This window comes from Protopterus annectens, chromosome 5.part0 (genome assembly GCF_019279795.1).
Source record: "Protopterus annectens isolate FY-2018-M chromosome 5.part0, PAN1.0, whole genome shotgun sequence".
In the NCBI taxonomy this organism is placed as follows: domain Eukaryota; kingdom Metazoa; phylum Chordata; order Ceratodontiformes; family Protopteridae; genus Protopterus; species Protopterus annectens.
Genome location: NC_056735.1, coordinates 1250655054 through 1250677554, shown reverse-complemented (window position 1 = coordinate 1250677554; position 22501 = coordinate 1250655054). Strand labels below are relative to the sequence as shown.

General features: G+C 39.0%; 1 protein-coding gene across 1 annotated transcript in view; it reads right to left on the bottom strand.

Annotated features, from left to right (window-relative positions):
• Positions 1-22501, bottom strand: part of CBLB (Cbl proto-oncogene B) — a 1559167-nt gene that overhangs the window by 1394262 nt on the left and 142404 nt on the right. The window contains exon 3 of the mRNA XM_044071985.1: positions 1270-1416. Within this exon, the coding sequence (XP_043927920.1) occupies positions 1270-1416 (147 nt within the window). The remainder of the gene's footprint in view (positions 1-1269; positions 1417-22501) is intronic.

Here is a 22501-nt window from a genome sequence, read left to right as displayed (position 1 = left end):
TGCAGAAACTTTAACTGGTTTTAAACTACCCAATTAAAAAGTTAAAATATCTGGAATTTCACACACCTGAACATGGGAGTTAAAACTGAATTCTAAAATCCCAAAGCCACAACCACCACAGCTTTTAACAATCTAAAACATTTATGAAAGTACAAAATCATCATATCCAAACAAAAATTAAAATACTTTTATCCATTATTAACAAATATGGCTTTATGGGGCCGAAGTGTGAATTCTTTAAAACCAGAATCCAAAAACTGGAATATTTGACTACATTGCTTCAAAACAATTCTAAGTATCAGATCATAATATCACCAAAGAAACTATCACATACCAGCAATGTGCAATCAATGGATTACAGACCAAGTCCTAAAAAGGAGTGGGCTGCAATGGATTGGTGTTAATAAATATTACGTGTCCAACAGCCTACAAATAAGGTGCCTCACATTCTAAAAACACCACTAAAGAAATTGTGGACTTATTTCTCCTAGGCATCCTATTGGTATCCATGGCCCAAGACAGACAAAATAGGCCACTGTTTCTGATGCTTTGCCCATTGGAGGCTACAGTGAATAAGGCACCTCCTTTACTATTGGTTGCAATGCCAAGTACATACAATCATGCTGGTTGCAGTGACACACTGACTCTCTGAGCAAGAGAATGTAAATAGCAGCAAATGCATCTGCATCCTACCTGTTTACAGGCACACTGGTAGGTACTACCAGTTTCTAAAGGCCTCCTAAATAACGTATAGCAACAGTTTAAGCCGTTTTGATAGACAGACAACAGAAAATCACCCCCCACCAAATGCTCTGAAGTCTCTTTTGAGTTGTCCAGCTCCAGATGATTATTTGAAAGCTATGATTGGCAGGGTGTCATAAGTGAACACTCTCAGAAGCAACACACTTAAGCCAAATCTGGGTACAAAACATCAGATGTACAGCCCAAGCTGAAAATTTGTTAAACATCATTAGAATTTTATTAAAGCTGAGGACCCGTTTGTTTCCATTTAAAAATATTTTTTTTTAATCTGAGCTACTAAGATTGCTGTTATAAATGTTCATGTTTTAAGTATTCTAGCAAACTACTCCACGGCATTTAGTGCAAGCAGCATTGGAGGAACACGTTTCCCCATTTTCTTCCTCAAGCTCACCAGAAAAGGAATACATTCTTGAAAAGATGACCTTAAAAGTATTTTACATCTATAAAACACAGAAGTTACAATATAGAAAGTTTGAAACAGCCCTAAAATAATCTAAAGAAACATACTTTTCTCCAAAATACTTCCTCCAATATTCTGCAGCATCTGCTTTTGTTATTCGAAAAGTGTCACCATGAAACTCTCCATTATGGAAAACAGCTTTGATTTCTGCCAGCATGTGACTGAAGATCAGAGACAGCTTAGTGAGATTTCGCCTAAAACAAAACATTTAAAAGATTTTAATTACGTTTTCAATTTTAACCAGAATAATTCATATACATGTGTACAATAAAAATAAAGAAGCAAATATTCAGCTTTAACATACACTACAAAGGAAAAAACTATAATGGTAAAGCATCTCTCCCTTTAACTGTTCATGTCAGTTCGAAAAAAAATAGCGACAGATTATAACAATCGTGAGATTATGAACAACAATCGTGATATACTCATTATAAAGATGCATATCCAACATGAAAGCTCTGGTTGTAGGAAATCAGAACCGTGCCTCTCAGGCCCTTACTTTTTTTCTAGCACTCTTGTCTAAAGCCCCACTCGAGGATCATCCCAGACTCACATAGTTGAAAAGGCTAAACCACTTTCTCTCGTTCCCTTGTCTACCCCCAAAGCCACTGGTCTATGTCATAAGATCTAAAGTTCAAAAGACTGAAAACCAAAATATCAAGCTCAAAATATTAAACTCAAAATATCAAAAATGGGAATTTGCTCCTTCACCACTTGTGTGATCTCAGAGCTAGTATATATAATTAGCAGAGGGTGTGGGGGGCACAGTGGCTACATTGGGAATAAGCAGCAGACTGGCACAGAACATAATACTGTCCTTGCAAAAAATGAGAAAAGAAGGGTAAACCAAGAGTACATAAAGCTCCAAAATCCTCTTGGTCCACATGATGGTCATGAAAAAAACACACACAAGTGCCTCAAAGGGAGAGAGAAAGAGCTGGTTACTCCAGTACTGTAGTGATAACCCTGCCCCAGCCTATAAGGTGGGACATTGTACGGTCTTACAAACTCTTGACTCATGTTAAGGACTGGTCACCTACCCTTTCAAGTATATGAGAAAAGGCATACAAATGTACTTTACTTGTTCACTAAAGCAATTGGTCTTTGTGGTCAGGCTCTGTCTCCAAGCTCCAGGCTTCAGTCCTAAGATCCCATCATTGTCTTTGTGAAGTTTCTTATGTTTCCCCCACATCTGTGGGGCTTTTCTCAAAATACTCCAGTTTCCTTTAAAAACATGCTAGCTGATGGGCAGTTTGGTGCAGCCAATCTATATACACACACCGACCCACCTACCTATCCATATATGCAGGTGTGTGTGTGCGCTTGTGTATTCATTTTATTTGTTAAATGGACAACACTGGGTTTAAAAGGCCCCTTTTCAGTGGAGGCCCGATGAGAAAAATCTCCAAGTACAAAACATTTTAAGAACAAAAATTTTACAATCCTCAAAAATAAAACAAAAACATCTGCAGTATAAATGAATACAACAAATTACACTTAATATAAAAATATTTGTTAAGAACAGATACCAGGTGTATGACAATCACTTAATATTTAAAGAAATTTTAGACAGTTTACAGAAAAATTAAAGGTAAGTTACTCTAATACAAATAGGAATTACAATATGAAGTTAGGGAAAAACAGGCTTACGGTATATTTAGAGAGAAAGTCAGGAAAGGGAATTAGCAGTAAGGAAGTAAGTGAAGAAGTGAGCGTAAGGAAGTATAAGGAATGAAAATGTACTTGGTCACATTTAGAGATATAGTTTATCCTGGTTTTGAGCAAGAACAGAGTCAGAATTTAGCTAGAACGTCTTTCAGAGTGATTTTGAAAGATGGGAGGAAGGGTATAGACCTGATGGATACAGGTATGACATTCCAGGCCTTAGCAACCTTGTACGAGTACGGACAATGTCTAGCAGATTTGACAGATTTGTAGACAGACGGTCACTGGATTGCAATAACCAACTGGGAACATAGTTGTGTAGAGTGTTTTTTAGTGCCAGACAGCCAGATGGATTAGATAATTTTTAAGGTGGTAAGAAGTTGTACATGTTAATCAAGGTTTTAGTTCCAACAGATTCACGCTTTTTCATGCTATATGGTGGTAGGTTCTGAAAGGGGTATATGTGCTGGAAATTTAGCAGCTTTGTTATAGCATTGTTCGAGTTTTAATTTTTGTGCAGCTTGGAGATTAGAAAGGATGGGAGTGCCATAAAAAAAAGAGTAATGAGAAGTGCAGTTTTACTTGCGTCTGTGAGAAAGTCGTTAGCTCTGTAAAGCATTCCTAGTTTTTGATGAGTTTTCTTACGCAATTTTGTATATGCAGGTCAACTTTAAGATCACCATCCACTATCATCCCTAATAGTTTGCTATTAGAAGTTACTTCAATAGTTGTATTACCACAAGACCCCCTTACACCCTCTCTCATGGAGAGAAAAAAATAAAGTAGTTTGGCTTTTTTTGGGTTAAGCATGAGTTGTGAGTTACAAAGCCATGCGTCAGTGGCTGTTAAAGCCTCCCGGGTAATGTTCTGGAGGTGTTCCATGTTATTAGATGTGCAAATGAGAGTGACATCATCTGCACATTGTGTTAGAGTGGCCTGTTATGTGGAAGTATAGAGGGTGTCGGTGAAAATGGTAAAGAGGAGGGGACCAAGGACAGAGCCTTGAGGTACACCAATGGTGACTGGCAGACGAGAGAGCATGGAGTGCCATTTTACTTACTGATACCTACTGGACAGCTAGCTTTTGAACCACAGAAGGGTAAGGCTGAGAGACCTAGTGAGGATGTTTGAAGAAGTTTGCTGCAACAAACTGTGTTGAAGGGTTTTAGACAGGTCTAGCAATAAAGAAGAGACTAGTTTGTCATCATTTGCTTTGGGAGTATTTATACAGATTAGAAGGGCAATGTTAGTACAACTGGAAGAACAGAAGCAATGGTGTGTAGGGATACAAGTTATTCCTGGAGGAGATAGTCTAGCAATTGCTTCTGAATACATTTTTAAAGTATTCTGGTGAGAGGAGACAAGATTGCGATAGGTCTGAAGTTATTATCTCTTGAATTTCCTCCGTTGTGCAGAGCGATAATGTGCGACTTTTTCCAGACAGAAGGAAAATGGGACTCCTGGACTGACCTATTTATAAGGATTGAGACAGGACATTTTTATGTACTCGCGTGGAAGGACATCAGCTGAAGAACAGCAGGATTTAAAGTTTCAGAGTAGTTTTATACAGGATGTGGGCACAGGTTTGAAGGTAAAAAGTGGATGTAGTGATATGAGGCCGTTAGGCAGGGTTAGGAGTAGATGTTGAGGAATCCTTAGTTAGAGATGCTATATTACCTATAAAATAAGAGTTTAACTATATTGCAGTTTCCAATGGCGAGTTATAAGAAGAGGGGTTTGGGTTGAATTTTTGGCTGGAATGATGGATGTCCATATTTTTTAGGGTTGTGTTTAGTATTACTCTGAAAGTTATTACAGTATAGTTATTTGCTTTTTAGTACGATTACAGAGCATCCTGAAGATATTAAGGTGTTTTATATTTTTGTTATTCTTTCCATACTTTTTCTCTATCCTGCATTAGCATTTTACTTTTTTTGTAGGAGAGTGGATAATAGGGTGAATTATGTTCAGAAAAAAAGTTTACGAAAGTATATTATGAGATGGGGCAGAAAGTTTATAATTGTGTGAAATAATTCAACAATTTATTCATGGGCAAATGTTACCATTTGTTAGTTTTTAAAAAGCAATATAAAAGCTTGAGAACTAGTTTCTGTTCTGATACAAGACAAAGGTGTTTCATAGTCTGGCTATATACTAGACATGTATATAGATTATATATATATATATATATATATATATATATATATATATATATATATATATATATATATATGTGCAACGTGTGTACATGCAAATATACAGGCATACATATACACAAGCACACACGTTTTTATTTTTTGCTTACTTTAATTATTGCCCATCTGTTGAATGGTAAGCCTTTGGACAAACTGTCCCTTTTCAGGGGGATTACTCAGGAGTATTGTCAAGATGCGTCACTTGTTCAGACTCAGAGTCCTACAACAGGCAAATTAAAGTGGAAGGAATCAGACCCTGAACACAGGAAGCAGCATAGCAACAGCTCTGAGTTTTAGTCATCTGCGTAAAATGCATATATATTCCTTATTTCTTTCTAAATAAGACCTAACCAGAGAGTAAGGCCTAGTATGGTTTTTCCAGGGTGTTCATGATATAATCCCTACACCAAAGATAAGCCCCAGTTCCGATTCTTACTGTAATCTAATCACTCACACTTGACGGTTGAGATCCTTGGCCCATAAACCAACACAGGTGTCCTTTGATCTTTCAAAGTACAAACAACGCACGGGTAGCAAACGCTCATGGTAACGAGCAGCTGTGGTAGTGTCTTCTCTTCATAACTGGCGCCATTTTGTGTTGCCACTCCGGTCACGCAAGTCTTCAATTACACACCCCCCCCCCCCAGACAAGAGGAGTGCAAAAAGAAAGAGCTATTCCATCGATTACAAGAAAGGAATCATGGAGGACTCCCGTGGAAAGAACCTGACGGCTTTCTGTAAAGAGAAGTTAGATCTCCGAATGGTCCGAAAATGGCGAGCAGCATACGTTCACCTCAATCAACAGGCCGACGAGGGAAATGCTAAGAATCGTAAGTGTGGATCAGGTCAGCAACCATTATTTCTTGAGCCTGAAGACATCATCTGTGAATGGATTGCTAACAGGAGAGCAAAAGCTTTGGTTGTGCACAGGGCTGATATTCAAGCATTTGCCCTTGTAATAGCACCACAGTTAGAAATATCCACAGAAGAATTCAAAGCATCACAACATTGGCTGGATGGCCTCCTTCAGCGATATGGAAGATAAACACTGCTCAAGCTGGAAGATATTGAAGTTATTAAACGTGCACTTGTGTTCAAGTCCTTCGTTGATAGCATTGATTTTTCTAAATGCCAACTCTCAAACATGATTGGTATGGATGAAACTGCAGTGTTTATGGGCCAAGGATCTCAAACAACAATTGATCAGAGGGGTGCCTCGTCAATCTACATTCCCTCCACTGGTTACGACAGTGTACGTGTTACCTGTATTTTGGCAATTCGTCTAGATGGAAAGAAAACCCCACCTCTAATCATTAGTAAGGGCAAGAAAGGTAAGACTGAACGTGTTTACATTTACATTCGTGAAACCAATAAAGCCTGGTGCACACAAGCAGTTATAAGGAAGTGGGTCGATGTAATGCTGCCACTTGTTTTGCAAGGTGGCGAAAGAGGTTTGCTAGTCCGGGATTCAGCCAGCACTCACTGCACTAAAAAAAAGAAATTCCTAGCGCGGAGAATATATCAAATAATGATTCCTGCAGGACTGACTGCCTGTCTCCAGACTCTTGATATTGCAATAAACAAGCCATTCAAGGACCATTTGCGCATGGAACTCAATGACTACACTGAAAATAGAATGGAGAGAAATAGTCATGGAAACTTTGTGAAGCCTAGCCTGCAAGATGTCGTGACTTGGGTGAAAAATGCATGGTACAAAATCACTGACAGCTGTGTTGCCAATGCACTACGAGCAGGCTACTTGGACAAGCAGTGCTCATTTATGGAGAGCTCAATTGCTAGGCATGACAGACTGAGGCCAATGGTGCTACAGGAAATGGAGTCGCAAGAAATTCAGGACAAAATTTGGGGGTTGAACACTTATGACAATGTCCCAGAGAAGATGACATCACTGTATTTGAATAACTGTGAAAGCCAAGGTGCAAATATTCTGGACTTGAAATGTTTGTTGCACTGTTTATGTAGAATTCACACACAACTGTCAACCCGTTTTTAGAACTGTTGTCCAGTAATAGAAATGTACAAAATAAATGTCAGTTTGTGTACATGAATGTCGATTTTTGTACATGAAGAAATGTGGATTTGTGTTCATTAATTAATGTCAATTTTTGTACATGAATAACTGAATAAAAGTAGATTGTTGCACAGTGCAGGTAAATAAGGCATCCCCTGATAATAAGCCCTAATGCGCATTTCATCGTGAGAAAGAATATAAGACCCAGTCTTACTATAGATATATATGTGTGTGTGTGTGTGTGTGTGTGTGTGTGTGTGTGTGTGTGTGTGTGTGTGTGTGTGTGTGTATATATATATATATACATATATACATATATACATATATACATACACACACACACACCTCAAAAGGCTGTAAAGCTGTACGACTTGATACAAAGTTCAGAAGCAGAAAGCTTTCAGGCTGAATGCTGAGGCTAATGGTATGACAGCTAGTCTAAAGTTGATGGTTTTCTGATAATTTTGCTTTAATTGACTGAGCATCTAAAGATCATTTTAACAAAAGAAAATTGAGTCATTCTGTGTTCCAAAGATGAGGAATACTTCAACAAATGTCAAAACTTCCTAGGACAAGCACTTCAGCATCTATAAATAGTTGGCCTACATGACCTGCATCAAAGCAGATATCCCAAATTCAATTGCAAGTATTCTACTATAGGCCATTTCAACTTTCCAGCCACCACTACATTTTAGTTATCATAAAACCAAACAACCACAACAGTTTAGTTATAGATATGGCTCCAGCTACTGAAATGCATCTTACTGTGTAAACTGGAGTATCCGTTCAAGTTTCAGATTAACTTTCTTATTAGCAAATTTCTTCAAAGTTTAACTTGCAGTTTCAAGGTTGACGTTTTGAAGAGGCAACTATGTCTACAAGTCCAGACGCAAATAGTTGGCCCTGAAGCCCTTACAAGCTTGGCCAAGAATTTAGCCCATGTTCCAAAAAGTCAGCACCCAATGCACCTGTCAAGCAAGGACACAGGTGGAATCCCAGGGGTGTATTTTCTGTTCCCCGTCCAGTTATCCAAGTTGCGCTTAAAAAGGGTTAAGTACTCTGATGTGGAGATGGAGTCTATTCCACAGAAGCAGGAGTCTCTGGGACACAAATCTGTCCCACCAACAAGTCCTATTGATGTCACAGACCAGGTTGAGGTGAAGCATGCAGGGAGCTTGACTTGTGGATATGCAGCAGTCCCATCAAGGCAGGGTCGGAGATTGCTTTGTATCCCAAACACAGGTCACTTCTGAGGAGTCCATATGAGACTGAGTAGAGGAACAGAGCTTTTTAGCCCAGCTGTGTAGGGTAGATGTTTGAGGCCCTGGATTCTCCTGTTGAGGAACCTCTGTGGTCTCTCCAGCCACTGCATGTGCTTCGTGAGACACATGCCGAAGCAGGCATTGTACTCAATAATTGGCCTTATAAGGGAAGAATACAGGGGTGTTATGACCTCCTTGTCCCTGGAGCAGATACCCTTACTGATGGGGTGGGTCATGTAGCAAACTTTCTGTACAACGGAGGCAATATGGTGGTTGAAGTCAGTTTGCTACTAACTTGGGTGCCCAAGTCCCTCATGACTGACAGTGCGTTTAGGACCTTGTTATTAATGTGATAATTTGTAGGGACATCACTGCCCCCAAAAGAGATGATGGTGCATTTCTTGGCATTCAGTTTGAGACCATGTTTCTGGCACCATTCCTTTGTTTGGGTGAGACCCTTTCGGAAGATGTCCACATCACTAGGGCAACTCTGCAGACTTGGTCAGCCATAACCCAGCGGTTTTGGCCTGCACCTTAGAAAAGTATATTCCAAACAACAGAGGCCCCAAGACTGATCCCTGGGGTACATACTGCTTGTCATGGGTCTACTGCTTGAGGTGGCTTCTCCTATTTTAACTAGGTGGGTTCTGTCAGTCAGCCACAGTTTGCTACCCATCTGGTAACATTGATGCCTAGTTGAGAGAGTTTATTTATTATACCCGAGTGGGGAATAGTATTGAAAGCTTTAGCCAGGTCAAGGCTTTGGTGACTGTCTCAAAGAAGTCGATCAGATTGAACAGGCATGACCTCCTCTTGACGAAACCAAACTGTGTGGGATTGAGTGTTTGGAGTTGCCAATGTCCTTGTTAATGAGGTTCATGATGATCTCTTCCATGGCCTTGCAGATCAGGCTAGTTAGGCTGATGGGTCTTCAATTTCCCTGATCGGTGGATGCGCCATCTTTCTGCAAAGGGATGACGGTGGCTGCCCTCCACTCAGCTATCCCAGCTGGTACTCAGGGTTTGGTTGAATAGGGTGCCTAATGGTGCTGCAAGTTCCTGCCTGATTTCAGGTAGGATGCAGACTGGGATGTTATCAGGTTCCATGAAGCCTGTATTTTTTGCCTTTGAAAGGGCAGTGATGACTTGTTCTATATAGATAAGGGGAGGAGGGCAAGTGCTGGGGATGTCCTGATTTTCTGATGAGGAATGTAAAGATTACAGTCTTATATATTTTCTCTTTGCCTTTTAACTAATACAGGTTTTATACTAACAGTGTTGTTCAAACCTGGTATGACATCTGCTTGTAGCCTAATGATCCATTCATATTCTTTTAACTCTAGTGCATTATTCATATCTCCTCCTCTAATACCTATATTTACTACACCTACACCCCTAAATTTAAGCGTGTGCAATTGTCCATGATATGCTTACTTAATGCATTTGTCACCACTTTTCTTCTAATCTCAGATTTGTGTTCTATGATACGTTCCTTTAATTTCCTAGTTGTCTTGCCAAGATAGAATGCTGTGCAAGTTGCGCATGTTGCTAAATATACTATTTGCGATGTATTGCAATTAGCTGAACATTTAAATTCGTATTTCACCTTAGTAATAGGATGCTCAAAATCATTTGTTGAGTCATAAATATCAGCACAGCAACTGCTATTATAACATTTTAATGTTGCATTTTTATGTTTGTGCACAACTCTTTCTTCTTTAAAATCTTTATAACACAATTTCTGTTTTAATGTCTCCAAGTTTCTGTATGAAAATCTAGGTTTCATACCTATTAGTTCTTTAATCTCTGGCATGGCCAACAGTATAAGCCAATTCCTTTCTATAATATTACATACATCTCTAGTATTTGCATTATACGTAGTTATGTACCTAATTACTTTATCTTTTTCATCTGAAATTTGTATTGGTTGCACTGTGCCTTTACCAAAGACTGGTTTATATTTATCCTTCCTTCCTAATTTTACCTCTTCATACATGGCATCTACATATTGAGGTGAATAACCATTTCTTATAAATTCTTTCTTCATTTCATTTGCTTGGAGTATAAAATTATCTTCTGTATTAAGTTTACTGGCCCTTATTAATTGTGCTTTCAAAATGCCTTTGAAAGTATGTGGTGCATGCATACTATTCCTTCTAACATATATATTAGCATTTACCTCCTTCTTATTTATCATGGACTCTATCCTATTCATTTTCTTATATAGTTGAATGTCCATAACACTATATTGTCTACTGAGAAAGACATTTTAAATTTGAAAAAATCCGTCGTGGCATTTAAATATACAATATTTATTTATTTATTTACTTTTGTTTACCGGGTTAGTCCAACTGGATACATATCCATTTTCAGTGGAGGCCCGGGGAGAAAAGCTCCAGTTATACAGCATAATAAAAATATAGAAAAACATTACATAGCATTTGGACATTACATTTGAAGCACTAGACATTTCAAAAAAAACATATTACGATAATGAAAGGAAAACATAGTTAGGCAGTGACATTTGTATAGAGTAATAGTTCTTGAGTTAACAAAAATAGGAATGAGACAGAAGCAAAAGGTTAATAGGATTGAAGATTACTGGAGAAGGGAGTGTAAAGACTAAAGGGAAGGACTAGTAATAATGAAATGATAAGAAGTAGAGATATATGGTAGGGAGTAAAATTATGTTAGTGTCAGGAAGTTTGTAAAAGAAAAGATAGTTAGTCTGGGTTATTACAAGAGCATAACCAGTATTTAGAGAGAAAGAGTTTTAGTTTGGTTTTAAATAATGGGAGAGAGGAGAGGGTGGTCAGATCTTTTGGTAGTTGATTCCATATTTTACCCACTGTGTTTGAAAATAAAGATTTGCCTGTTGTTATTTGAGAAAAAAGTGTGTATCAACATTTTGTTGGCAGAGCGCAGATTCTTCAGGTTATTATAAGGTCTTATAAGGGTAGAGAGAATTGGGGTGTTACTAGGTTGGTAAAGGGCTTTGTGGGCAACTGTGAGTTGATTAAATTGTAATAATAGTGGTAATTCAAGCCATCCTAGCCGTTTTAGATTCTGACAGTGATGGGTCCTAAAAGGAGAGTTGGTGGCAAATCTTGCAATATTATTGTATGATCTAGTCAGATTGTTAAGATTATGTTTGGAAAGATTTGTATATATATGGGGGAAGCATATAACAGGGTAGAGATTAAGCGAGTTCTGGCTATTGTGGCTCTGGTTGTTGGTGTCAGGAAGGGTTTAATGCGGTAGAGGGATCCAAGTTTTTTATTAGTACATTTAATTGTAGAATTTATATGATAGTCAAACTTAAGTTGATTGTCAATAGTAATTCCTAGCAGTTTGGTAGTGGGGTCTGGAGAGATAACGGTACCATCTTCAGATGTAAGTGTGAAATGGAGAGGGGGTGATAGATGAGATGGGGTAAAGAGCAGCAATTTGTTTTTTTTAGGGTTAAGGAGAAGGCAGTGGTTAGTGAACCATTTTTCAACAGTAGAGAAGGCTTTTTGTGTGTGAGAATGAAGATCAGTTTGAGATGAGGCAGAGCAAATGATAGTGGAGTCATCAGCATATTGGATTCAGACAGACTGTGGAATGGAGAGATGAAGGTCATTTATGAAGATGGAAAACAATAGTGGCCCTAAAATAGAGCCTTGTGGGACACCTAGAGAGGTAGGAAGAAGGTCAGAAAGATGGTTTTGCCAGAGAACGGCTTGTTTTCGGTTGTCCAGATAGGATGTGAACCAGTTCATGGTAGGATGGTCGAAGGAGAGGGACTTCAGTAAGTGGAGGAGAAGTTGATGATTAACCATGTCAAAGGCTTTAGATAGATCAACAAAGAAAGCAGAGGATAAAATATTATTGTTACGATTATTATCTGTGTTGACAGTTGGCCAGGAGCTGTTGTTGAAGTAGATGGGTAATAAGTTGTTTATAGATACATTTCTCCATAATTTTGGCAAGTGGGGAGAGAAGAGCAATGGGACGGAAGTTGGAAAACTCAGTAGTCTCTCCACCTTTGTGGAGAGGAATAATGTAGGAGATTTTCCAAATTGATGGGATTAGGCCTTCTGTTAAGGATCTATTGATTAATATAGTGACTGGGTAGGCAATGGCTTTGGCTCCTATTTTGAGGTATTTGTCTGGTAGTTGGTCAGCTGAGGGAGTGTTAGGTTTTAGTTTTTGAAGTAGAGAGGAGATATAGGAGGTAGGTATAGGTTCTAGGTGAAAAGGAGGAGGAGTAAAGTTAGGTTTGGGCAGGTTAAATGTATCTGGATTTTGCTGATTAGCTAGATTAAGTATAGTGGTAGTAAAGAGAGTTGAAGGCATTGGCTGTTTGAATTGGACAGTCTGGGTTAGAGCCTAATGGGTTGGGGGATTCAACTCTGCCTGGGGACAGAAGTGAGTTAATAGTAGACCAGAAATTTTGTGGTTGTTTGAGTGATGTTTGCTGAAGTTGTATATAAAAGTTCTTTTTGTCTTGTAGAATAGCTTTTTTTGTAATATTTCTTTGCTGTCTAAAGATTTGGTGATCAGTTGAGTTCTTTGTGGACCGCCATTTAGCCCAAGATTTGTTTCTATTGTGGATAAGTTTCCTAGTATGATTTGAGAGCCAAGGGGGTGGTTTATTTTTCATTCTTATGGAACGGGTTGGGGCATGTTGGTCTAGGATTGCTAGGAAGGTGCTATTAAAATAATTAACAGCTTCATCTATAGGAAGAGACTTTAGGGGAGACCAGTTACAATGATAAAGTTCAGTTAGAAAGAGTTCTTGGTCAAGGTGTTTTTGCTACGGATGGTCCTGACTATATAGGGAATATTAAAGCATGTTTTATTTCTGATAATATATATGAGAGAGTGGTCACTGAGGTCATCTGGAAGGGTTCCTATTGAATATTTTTGGTGTGGACAATTTGTAAGAATCCAGTCTAAGATGGGGCTTTTTTGATTATATTTGTTTATTCTGGTAGGAGTGTTTATAGCCTGTGAGAAGCCATAGAGGTTAATATGAGAGAAGGATTTGTGTTGTTACATAAAGTCCAATCGATATTAAAGTCTCCTAGTAGAATTGTCTCTTGTGGGAGATTAGTCGAAAGCCAATTCAGGAGTTCTTCTAATATAGTCAGATTTTTTTCCTGGGGGAAGGTAGGAGCAGATGATGTAAACTGATTTATGGGAATTAAGTATCAGTTTGGCAATAATTATTTCAATGATGCCATCACAGGGTAGATTATAGTTCATTTTGTTGATTTTCAGTCCTGATTTATATATAATTGCAACCCCTCTACCTTTTTTATTTAAACGATCTTGTCTAATGATGCTGTAACCTGGGGGGATAATTTCGGTGTCTTTTATTGAAGGTTTAAGCCATGTTTCAGTTAAACAGAGAATATCAAATTGTTGGACATCCAAGAGGGCATGAATATGTGGTATTTTGTTACATATGCTACGTATGTTGAGATGGGCTATTGAGAGTGATTTGGAGGGATCTGTTGTTGGTAGTGGGACCTTATGGTTAAGATTGTAGTTTATGGGGGTTGGTGTGGATGTCTCCATCTTTTAATGAGTGGAGAAATCTGAATTTGTAGTCTTGTGAAGGTTTGAAATATTGGTATAGTGATTTTTTATTGCATAAAATGGAGTATTTAATATGATTTAGTCGATGATATTAAGCTTGAAAGAAAGATGTGTTCGAAGATCCATGCCATCAGCAGTCCTAACATCCCATTCCTGCAGTCCAGTCGGCCCTAATACCAAAGAGTAGTTGATCGTCGCGGTCATACATTAGTCTGACGTCCAACGCCTGGGTGTTGTAAATGCGCATGACCGACGCCACACCAGTCTTTCTTGCTCGTCATGTCAGAAGAAAAGAAGATAAGGCCAAACCAAAACTGTAAACACTCCTGTACCAAATATATACAATATATATATACAAATACATAAAAGTACATACAAACACACCCACAACCACCCTAAACAAGGAGAGAGGGGAAGGAGGAGAGTTTGACTGCAGTAATGTGACTGAACATTCATGATTTATGGTATCAAATTTATGCACTGTGTTCACATGTCTGCTTCTGCATCCCACACTGGTAGATCCCCAAAGCAGAGGTAAGGAGGCTGGGCAAATCATAAAAAAGCAGGCAAGTCTTGAAACCTGCAAAATAGCCGTGGCAAACCAGTCCTAGATTTATTTAGAGTAGGAAGGTGGCAATGTTTGTAGAAAAGTGATGCTTGAACCCATAGCACTGAACCAAAATAATGCCTCCAAAATTAGTTGCCACCCCCTTAGAACAAAGCACAGCGGCAGTAGCCCCTAGTGGAATGAGGCCTAACCCCAGCTAACCCTGAATAGCAAAATGCAATGAAAATGCCATGAAAACCAATCCACTAGAAATAGTTTGTTAGCTTGACAGGCTTTTTCCCTGAGAACTCAAAGCAAAGAAACAAAACAACTGCTGAGACTGCCTAAACTTTAGTCCTTTTGAATAATAACTATCCTCGCCTGTGTGTACATCTAAAGTGTGCAAAAATCTTTTCCCCGCTGCAGGGATCATAAAAAAAAAAGTAATGAATAGTTTGCTTAAAGCCACAATACCACTAGACCACCTTAGGGCATGAAAGGAAAGGATTAGCACGTATCCGATGCCTATATCATATGGAAATCAAAAGGCTCAACCATATAAGTACCGGTAATTCAGAAAACCCTTCAGAAGTAATACAACAAAAAGCAGTCTGACATGACAAGTATTTCAATTCCAACCAGTAGTCAGAGGCAAAGGTTATGAAATGAGTTCTCCAACACAACACAAAGGGGTCCCATAGAGTAGGAGTCACGTGGGGGTCTTTATATTTATTACCTTTCTAAGAAATTGCTTGAACAAAGGATGAGGAAAACAATGGTGGGTCTAGGTATAATAGTGGCATTTGGGAAGGTTATAGATAGAGCAGGAAAAGGTATTAGTGTTTGTTTGGAAGGGATGGTAACAGGTGATAGGAGAGGTTGTTCATATGAGGTTAAGAGGTAAGCTGTGTTGAGAGTGATCAGGAGTAAGAGGGCAAGAAAACATAGGTGTTTGTGAGGCATGGTAGAGAAAAGTATAGTATATGTGTTAGGAGAAGTGTAGGTATTAGCTAAGATAGAGAAGGTGGGATGGGAGAGGATTAGAAAATAAGGGAAGGTAATGTATATATATGGGGTGTGGCTAGGAGTGAGTTAGTGAGTGGATGATTGGTAGAGGGGTGTGGTTAAGAGGGTATAAGTTTAGATGTACTGGGGATGGGTGGAATTTGGGGGCAGGGTAGGGGAGTGGAGTGAGCCCGCAGGGTGAACGGAGCGGGATACACAAAATGTACCGTAGAGGATGGAAAAACTATCAGTGAATGCTGACTGTCACAAGGTAAGTGGAGGTAGCCTAGGAGTAGTGGATAAGGATGGACTTGGAAAAGGAAGAAAGGGATGGGAATTAGAAAGGAGAAATAGGGGCAAGTAAGTAGAAGTAGATACTAGTGAATTAGATACTGGTGGAGAAAGGGTGACCTCTAGTAGACAAAAGCAGAGTTGCACTAAAATTCACCAGGGCTCCAGGGGAGTAAGCGAGACTAATGGGAGAATGAGCACAAGCTAAGTAGGGGTCTAGGTAAGGGAGGAAAAGGAGTAAGGGGGGTTGCTGCTGGGAAGCTTGACTGGGAGCAAACAGAACACCTAGCACGGTTAGCTGGTTATATAACTACAAGACTATGTCATAAGTAAACATACTTTCTTGGTTTCTTGAGATAAAGGCTTGTAGGAGATGGCAGGGTTTTAAAAATTTCCCAGAATAATAGGCAGAGAATGCAGTAGAAAAGTTAGTTGTGGGATTCCACCCAGGCAAAAAACTCAGGGTAAGTCCAGGTGAAAGTGTAGATGTTAGCACACAGCCAAGGACGCTCAGCAGCAGAAAGGTGGGCCGATTTAAAAATATATTTCTCCAGTTCCTCACTATTACCATCCCAGATGAAAAAACAAACAGTCATCTACAAATCTTCTGTAGAATTTAACTTTAGTGTTTAAATTACCATTATTAAATATAAATTGCTTCTCCCATTGAAACAGCACCAAGTTTGCATAAGTATTTTCTACTGGGGTGCCCATTGCTACCCCAGTTAATTGCAGAAATGGTTTTCTGTCAAAAATAAAAATATTCTTTGTCAGCACCACTTCTAACAATGCACAAATATTTTCTATTTCCCGTGCTTGCATATCAGTTTCACTATTAAGGAAGCCTCTTATAGCTTCTAAACCATATTCATTTGGGATTACCGTAAATAATGACGTAATATCTAATGTCACAAACATAAAAGCTTTCCCAACATTTTTTTCATGCCACTTATATAAGTCAGTCAGAAAATGAATAGTATCTTTTAGTATGCTTGGACACTTATTCAAATGTTTATTTAGTTGTAATTGCAAATATTTGGATATCGGTTCTGTTACCCATCCACTACCTGAGACTATTGGTCTGAGGGGTGGGTCTTCCAAACACTATGTATTTTGGGGATACCATAAATTTGTGGTGTTCTAGGACAGGGTACCGAGAAATAATTGAAAAGATCAATGGTTATGCCTTGACTAAGCTGTAGTTCTTAAATTGCCATATTTACATCTACTATACATTTCTTAACCTCATTAACAGTTATTTCTTTGAAAGTTAAAGAATCTGATAAAATGCTTCTAAATTTCTCCATATATCTGCTTCTATCCATTATTACAACTGCACCTCCTTTATCTACTTGTTTAATAATTAATTTATCATTTTCTTCAAGTTAAGTGCTTTATATTCCATATAAGACAAGTTATAAAACTTTCTTTTACTCCTTTTTAAATAAAGTTGCCTCAAATATTTTTCATCAACATTCATAAAAGCAGTTACAACAGGACATAACTGTGGTATAAATGTGCTTAATTTTTTACAAGCAGATATATTAACTGTTGCTTCCTAAAAAATCAACTTTATTGTTGGATTTCTTTCAAATATTTTTACGTCAGTAATTGCTTGTACTATATTACCTTGTGCATAAGGTATGAATTTCATGCCCTTACTTAATAGTTCAAGCTGATCTTCATTTAATAACAGTGTTGAGAGATTGACAGTAGCTTTAATTATTTGTATCATTCCCATCATCGACGAACCGCCTTGTTGTGCATTATGGGACTGTCGTTTTTCCTCTTGGTTGCCCGCGTTGTTTGCTGCACCTGCCTTTGTTGTGAACGACCCCTTTGTAGTGTTTGTTGCTGCACAACAACCCTTTTGGGTTGTTTTAATTGAAAGGGTAAAAAAGAAGAAATTTCTGTTTATTTATTTTTGTCCTTCATATCGGCTGGAGGTCGCAAAGAAAATTGCTCATTCTGTTTTGAAGTACATAATTTATTAACGGAAGTATTCCCTGAGTCTTGGAAAGGGACTTCACTATCCTCTACTTCTGTTTTTAAAAATGAAATCTGCTGATTGGAAATGACGCTCGTAGAGTTCTGCATACGTCCTTTCTTATTGCATGTCAGCTCCACTGGTGTTCGTGGCAACTCAAAAGTTTCTAGCTGGTCTAAAGCATTGGGAACTATTCCTTGTTCTTTATTAATTACATTATCTTTATTTTTCACATTATTTTTAACATGCCATCGTTGGTTTTCATTCCTCGGCCAAGAGGAAATATGGCCATTTTTAAAATCAGCCAAATCGCGCTGTATCTTGCTTTTTTTCTTCATCTCTAGTTTAACATCCAGGGATTGCATACGATCTAGGAAAGCCTGGTATTGCGCATTACAGTTCTCAAAAGTTGGCATGTTTAAAATGTCATTTTCAAGGTTTTAAATCTCTTCTACCAATTTTTTCTCCACAGGTTCAAAAAAACTATTCATTAACTTCATGTAGTTTGCACTTAATTCTAGATTAAGTTGCTGCCATTGCACAAGCAAATCTGTATAAGTATTTCCATATGAGGGCATCTTTAATATTCGTAGCCCTCGTGGTGTCACACCCAACTCCAAATAAGCTTGAAAGCTTAAATCGCTGCCATTGGAGTTGTTTGTACATCTGGACTTCCTTCACCAATACACTTAACAGTTTATTGAAATCTCCCGTTGTCTGGTCAGCGATTACCATTTGAGGAGGTGCAATAGACATTGATTGTAACAGCGGATTGTTGGTTTTTTGAAGCAGTCTTTTAACAGAAGGATTCATTTCCTTTACCACAAAACAAAAGTTGAAAGAATAAATAAATGTTGACCGAATCCCCCCTTCTTGCAGATGCTCACAGTAACCACCAGTATACACTATTTCAATAGTTAAACTCTTGGTGAAACTGTTGAAAATTCTTCCAAAAACACACTTTAAATGCCAAAAAAGGTTTAATAAGCAAAGCTTTCGGGCTAACCACCCTTCATCAGTACATGATTACTGATGACAGGGACAGAGGAGTGAAGTTTTCACTGAACCTTTCTGCCAGGAGGCTGGCTATCTCTACGGTGTTTGTGTACGCAGTGTCCTTGACCACCAGTTCTTTGCAGATCTGAGTGCTTCCTTTGAGATTGCGGACATATATGAAGAAGGCTTTATGGCCAGTTTTGACTCGTAAGTTTGCTCTGGAGGATTTCACTAGTGCTCTTATTTGTTTGTTCAGGGTAAGGAGAGATCACTTCCAGTTAGGCACCTGCTCCTTCTTGGTCCTGGACAGCATTTTTCCCTTTTATTATAGAGTTTATTTATTGCAGATGTCTACCAGGCAGGTTTACTCTTCTTTGAGGGGGAGGATTTTGTCCTGTCGGGTATTCCCAATTCCAGCTACATAAATGCTTGTATGTGCCAGTTCCTATGGAGGGGGAGGGGACTGTGAAACTGTTTATACCTTCCCTCAGGAGGTTGTAATCGGCTTTGAAGAAGTTTTTGCTTGGCCCTAGCTAGGGGGAGGTCAGGAGAGATGACGACTTCCAAAGTGACCACTCTGTGGTCAGATCTTACCAGGGAGGATGACACTGTAGGGATGCTGGAATGGTTACTCAAGTTGGTTAATACCAAGTCCAGAACATTATCACCTCTTAAAGAGGATGCAAACCAGCTAGTCCAAGGCATTTGCACTGACGAAATCAAGGAATCTCTGGGCATTTGTGTTTTAGCATGAGTAGTTCTTTCAATCTACTGTTGGACAGTTAAAGTCGTCCAGGATCAGGATAAAGGGTTGAATCCTGACAGATTTGAAGAGGTCCAGATAGGTGGTGTGGGAATCTTGAGTTAAAGTTGGCGGCCTGTAGCAAGCTAGGATTTGAACAGGGGTCTTGTCAATGGTTAACTGCATCTGGAGCGTTTCCTGTGTGGCATACTGTTTGACCAGCCTCAAGGTACATGTCTTAGATAGAGATAGAGATATATATATATATATATATATATATATATCTCTATCTCAATATCAACCCCACCCCCCTTTTGCTTTGTTGCCCAGGTTTGGGGTCTGACCGTATGACAGGATGAGTAATCTGGTATGGCTGGAGTGCTCTCAAAGCTTTGAACCAGGTTTCTGAGACTGCAAAAATGTCAGCATCTTCCAAGGTTAAGAATGCTTGCAATGAGTGCGGTTTCATGTTTAGACTCCTAACGTTTAGCAGAATTACCTTTAATTTTGGTTTTGATTAAATTTTTATATTGGTAGTTCTGGCCTCATGGCATTGCCTAAAAAAGGCACTATGGGAGAGGCAAGAGCCTTTGCCAGAAACCTGAAGCTCAAGGGAGACAGATGCAGGCCATCTCTGACAAAGCATAGTGGTCTGTCGATCATGTCTTCCCAACTAAAGTCAGATCCATATTCTTGCTACTATGCACTGTTTAATTACCACACCACGTGATCTTTCTCTTTTTCCTTACTGGACTCTCTGTGAAGTCCATTCACCCAATATGTTGGCAGAAAGTTCCCGGCATACAAATGTATTCTTCCCATCTGGTCATTTCTGATCCTACATAAAATGAGCATGGTCGCAGTACCTGCTGATCGTTGGGAACAGCTGAAGTTGCTGTTGGGCTACTTGGACTGACTGCTGTTTGGAAATTAGACTTTCCAACAGTCAATTTGTTGAAATGGCAGTGCCAAACTGGAATTTTTATAGTACAATCCAAGGATGCTGCTGTCTGGATTGCAGCTGTCTGCTTTTTTTAGTCTCCTTTCATTTATTGGCAATAAGTGAGGAACTCTCTCAGTTTTTCATCTTCATGCTGTTTAGGATATGGAAAAACTATAAAAATATTAAACACAAAGCCTGAGCTAGAACACTTGCTGTGAAGGCACTGCCTAAAAGCATACATTATTTTAACATATTGCTATTTTCTAACCTTTCATCATTTGAAGCGATATCGTCACTGCTTGGTCTTGAATTAGGAACTGGGGGTTTGAGAACTGCAACAAACACGGATAGCATTTGTTGCCTCCTTTTATTGGTACCAAGTGCCTGACCAACTAGGCATTATGATTTTAGGTTTGTGCTCGTAATCCTCCTATTCAAACACAGCTGATAGGTGTGAAGGTGAAACCTTAGCTTTTCAAAGCTCGAACAGGAGAACCTCTTGCTGTGAAGTGACAAATTTTACTGCACCATTGCGGCCACCTGTGGATTATAATCTACTAATCCATCTGTTCTAGACCGCCCTTGCACTTTTTGCAAATCTCAACCTAATTTTTCCTCATGTCCTTTCCCTTCTCTTTACTACCCTTGTCAACTCTACTTGTACTTAATTTTGTCACTGTTTTTCTCCCTGGGCCTCCACTGAAAATGGGCTCAAGCTCATTTGGACTAAACCTGTTAACAAATGTCGAAATAAATTGTAACTGCACATAAATTGGATGTCCACAGTTAATTTATATCAGACTTTAAAACAGCTGCAAAGAAAAATTCTAGACTGGGTATTAAGACTTGTAACCTCAGTTTTGCTAGCATATTTCACAACCACAGGAGTCCTCATTTGCCTATGGCTTCAGTATGGCACCTTTTCCATGTAATCTCAGTTATCAAAATTAAAAGCTTCAGAAGTTTAAACAAATATCCATTAGATCTGCTTGGGAAAATATTAAAATTGCTGAACTGAATTTGGCATTTTACCATAACGGATCTGGGTGAAGTTAATACACACAGTGTAATACAGATGAATGTGTTAATTATGAACTCCAGGGTTTGTAAGTTGCAGGAAGACTTGCATCTCATAGCTTATTTTTAGTAAAGGTCTGCTATTTCACAGGACAGTAGGATGGAAGACCTTGAGAAAACTGGAGGCAAATACAACCATCAAAAAGTACAGTTTTGTACCTACCATAAATGTAGATGTCCGAGAGGTATGCATCTGCAGTCCTAACAAATGGGCTGTCCTGGCCTCAGGCAGCCCTTCGGTCGGCCGGATTCCAAAGTCTGGGTCTGGCCTCGGCTGATGTCGCACTTCACCCGACGTCATAGCTGCAGTTCTTCGGGTATAAAGGTATCAGCCGACGCCATTTTCCTCAGTGTTTCTTGCCCCAGATGCCAGGTGCCCTCTAGGAAGGCTAAATTTGGATAAATGCAAATGTTTCCAAACAATAGAGAGCAAATAGAAATGAACATGTATATACATATATACAAACAAATACACCATAATAGATCCCCCAGCTAGCTACAAGATGGGCAAATACCCTAGGAGTACCACAGAGGGTAAGGAGGGTGGTAATCCTGACTGCAGATGCATACCTCTCGGACATCTACATTTATGGTAGGTACAAAACTGTACTATGTCCTTCAAGGATGCATTTGCAGTCCTAACAAATGGGTAGAATACCATAGCCAAACTGGGGGAGGAGGCACTAAGAGTTTATGGTGTAGTTAAGATCCCTTGCAAAACAGCAGTGGCAAACCTGCTCGGGATCTGGAGTATAAAGGTAGATTATAATGCTTGGCAAATGTATGCACGGAGCTCCAAGTAGCAGCCTCTAAAATGTCTTTGGGAGCCACTCGTGAAGAAAGCTGTAGTAGTGGCTGTAGCCCTTGTGGAATGAGGTCTGATGTTTTCTGGAGTTGCCTTTCCATGAAGAGTAACAAAATCTAATGCAATTTCCTATCCATTTTTGAGTTT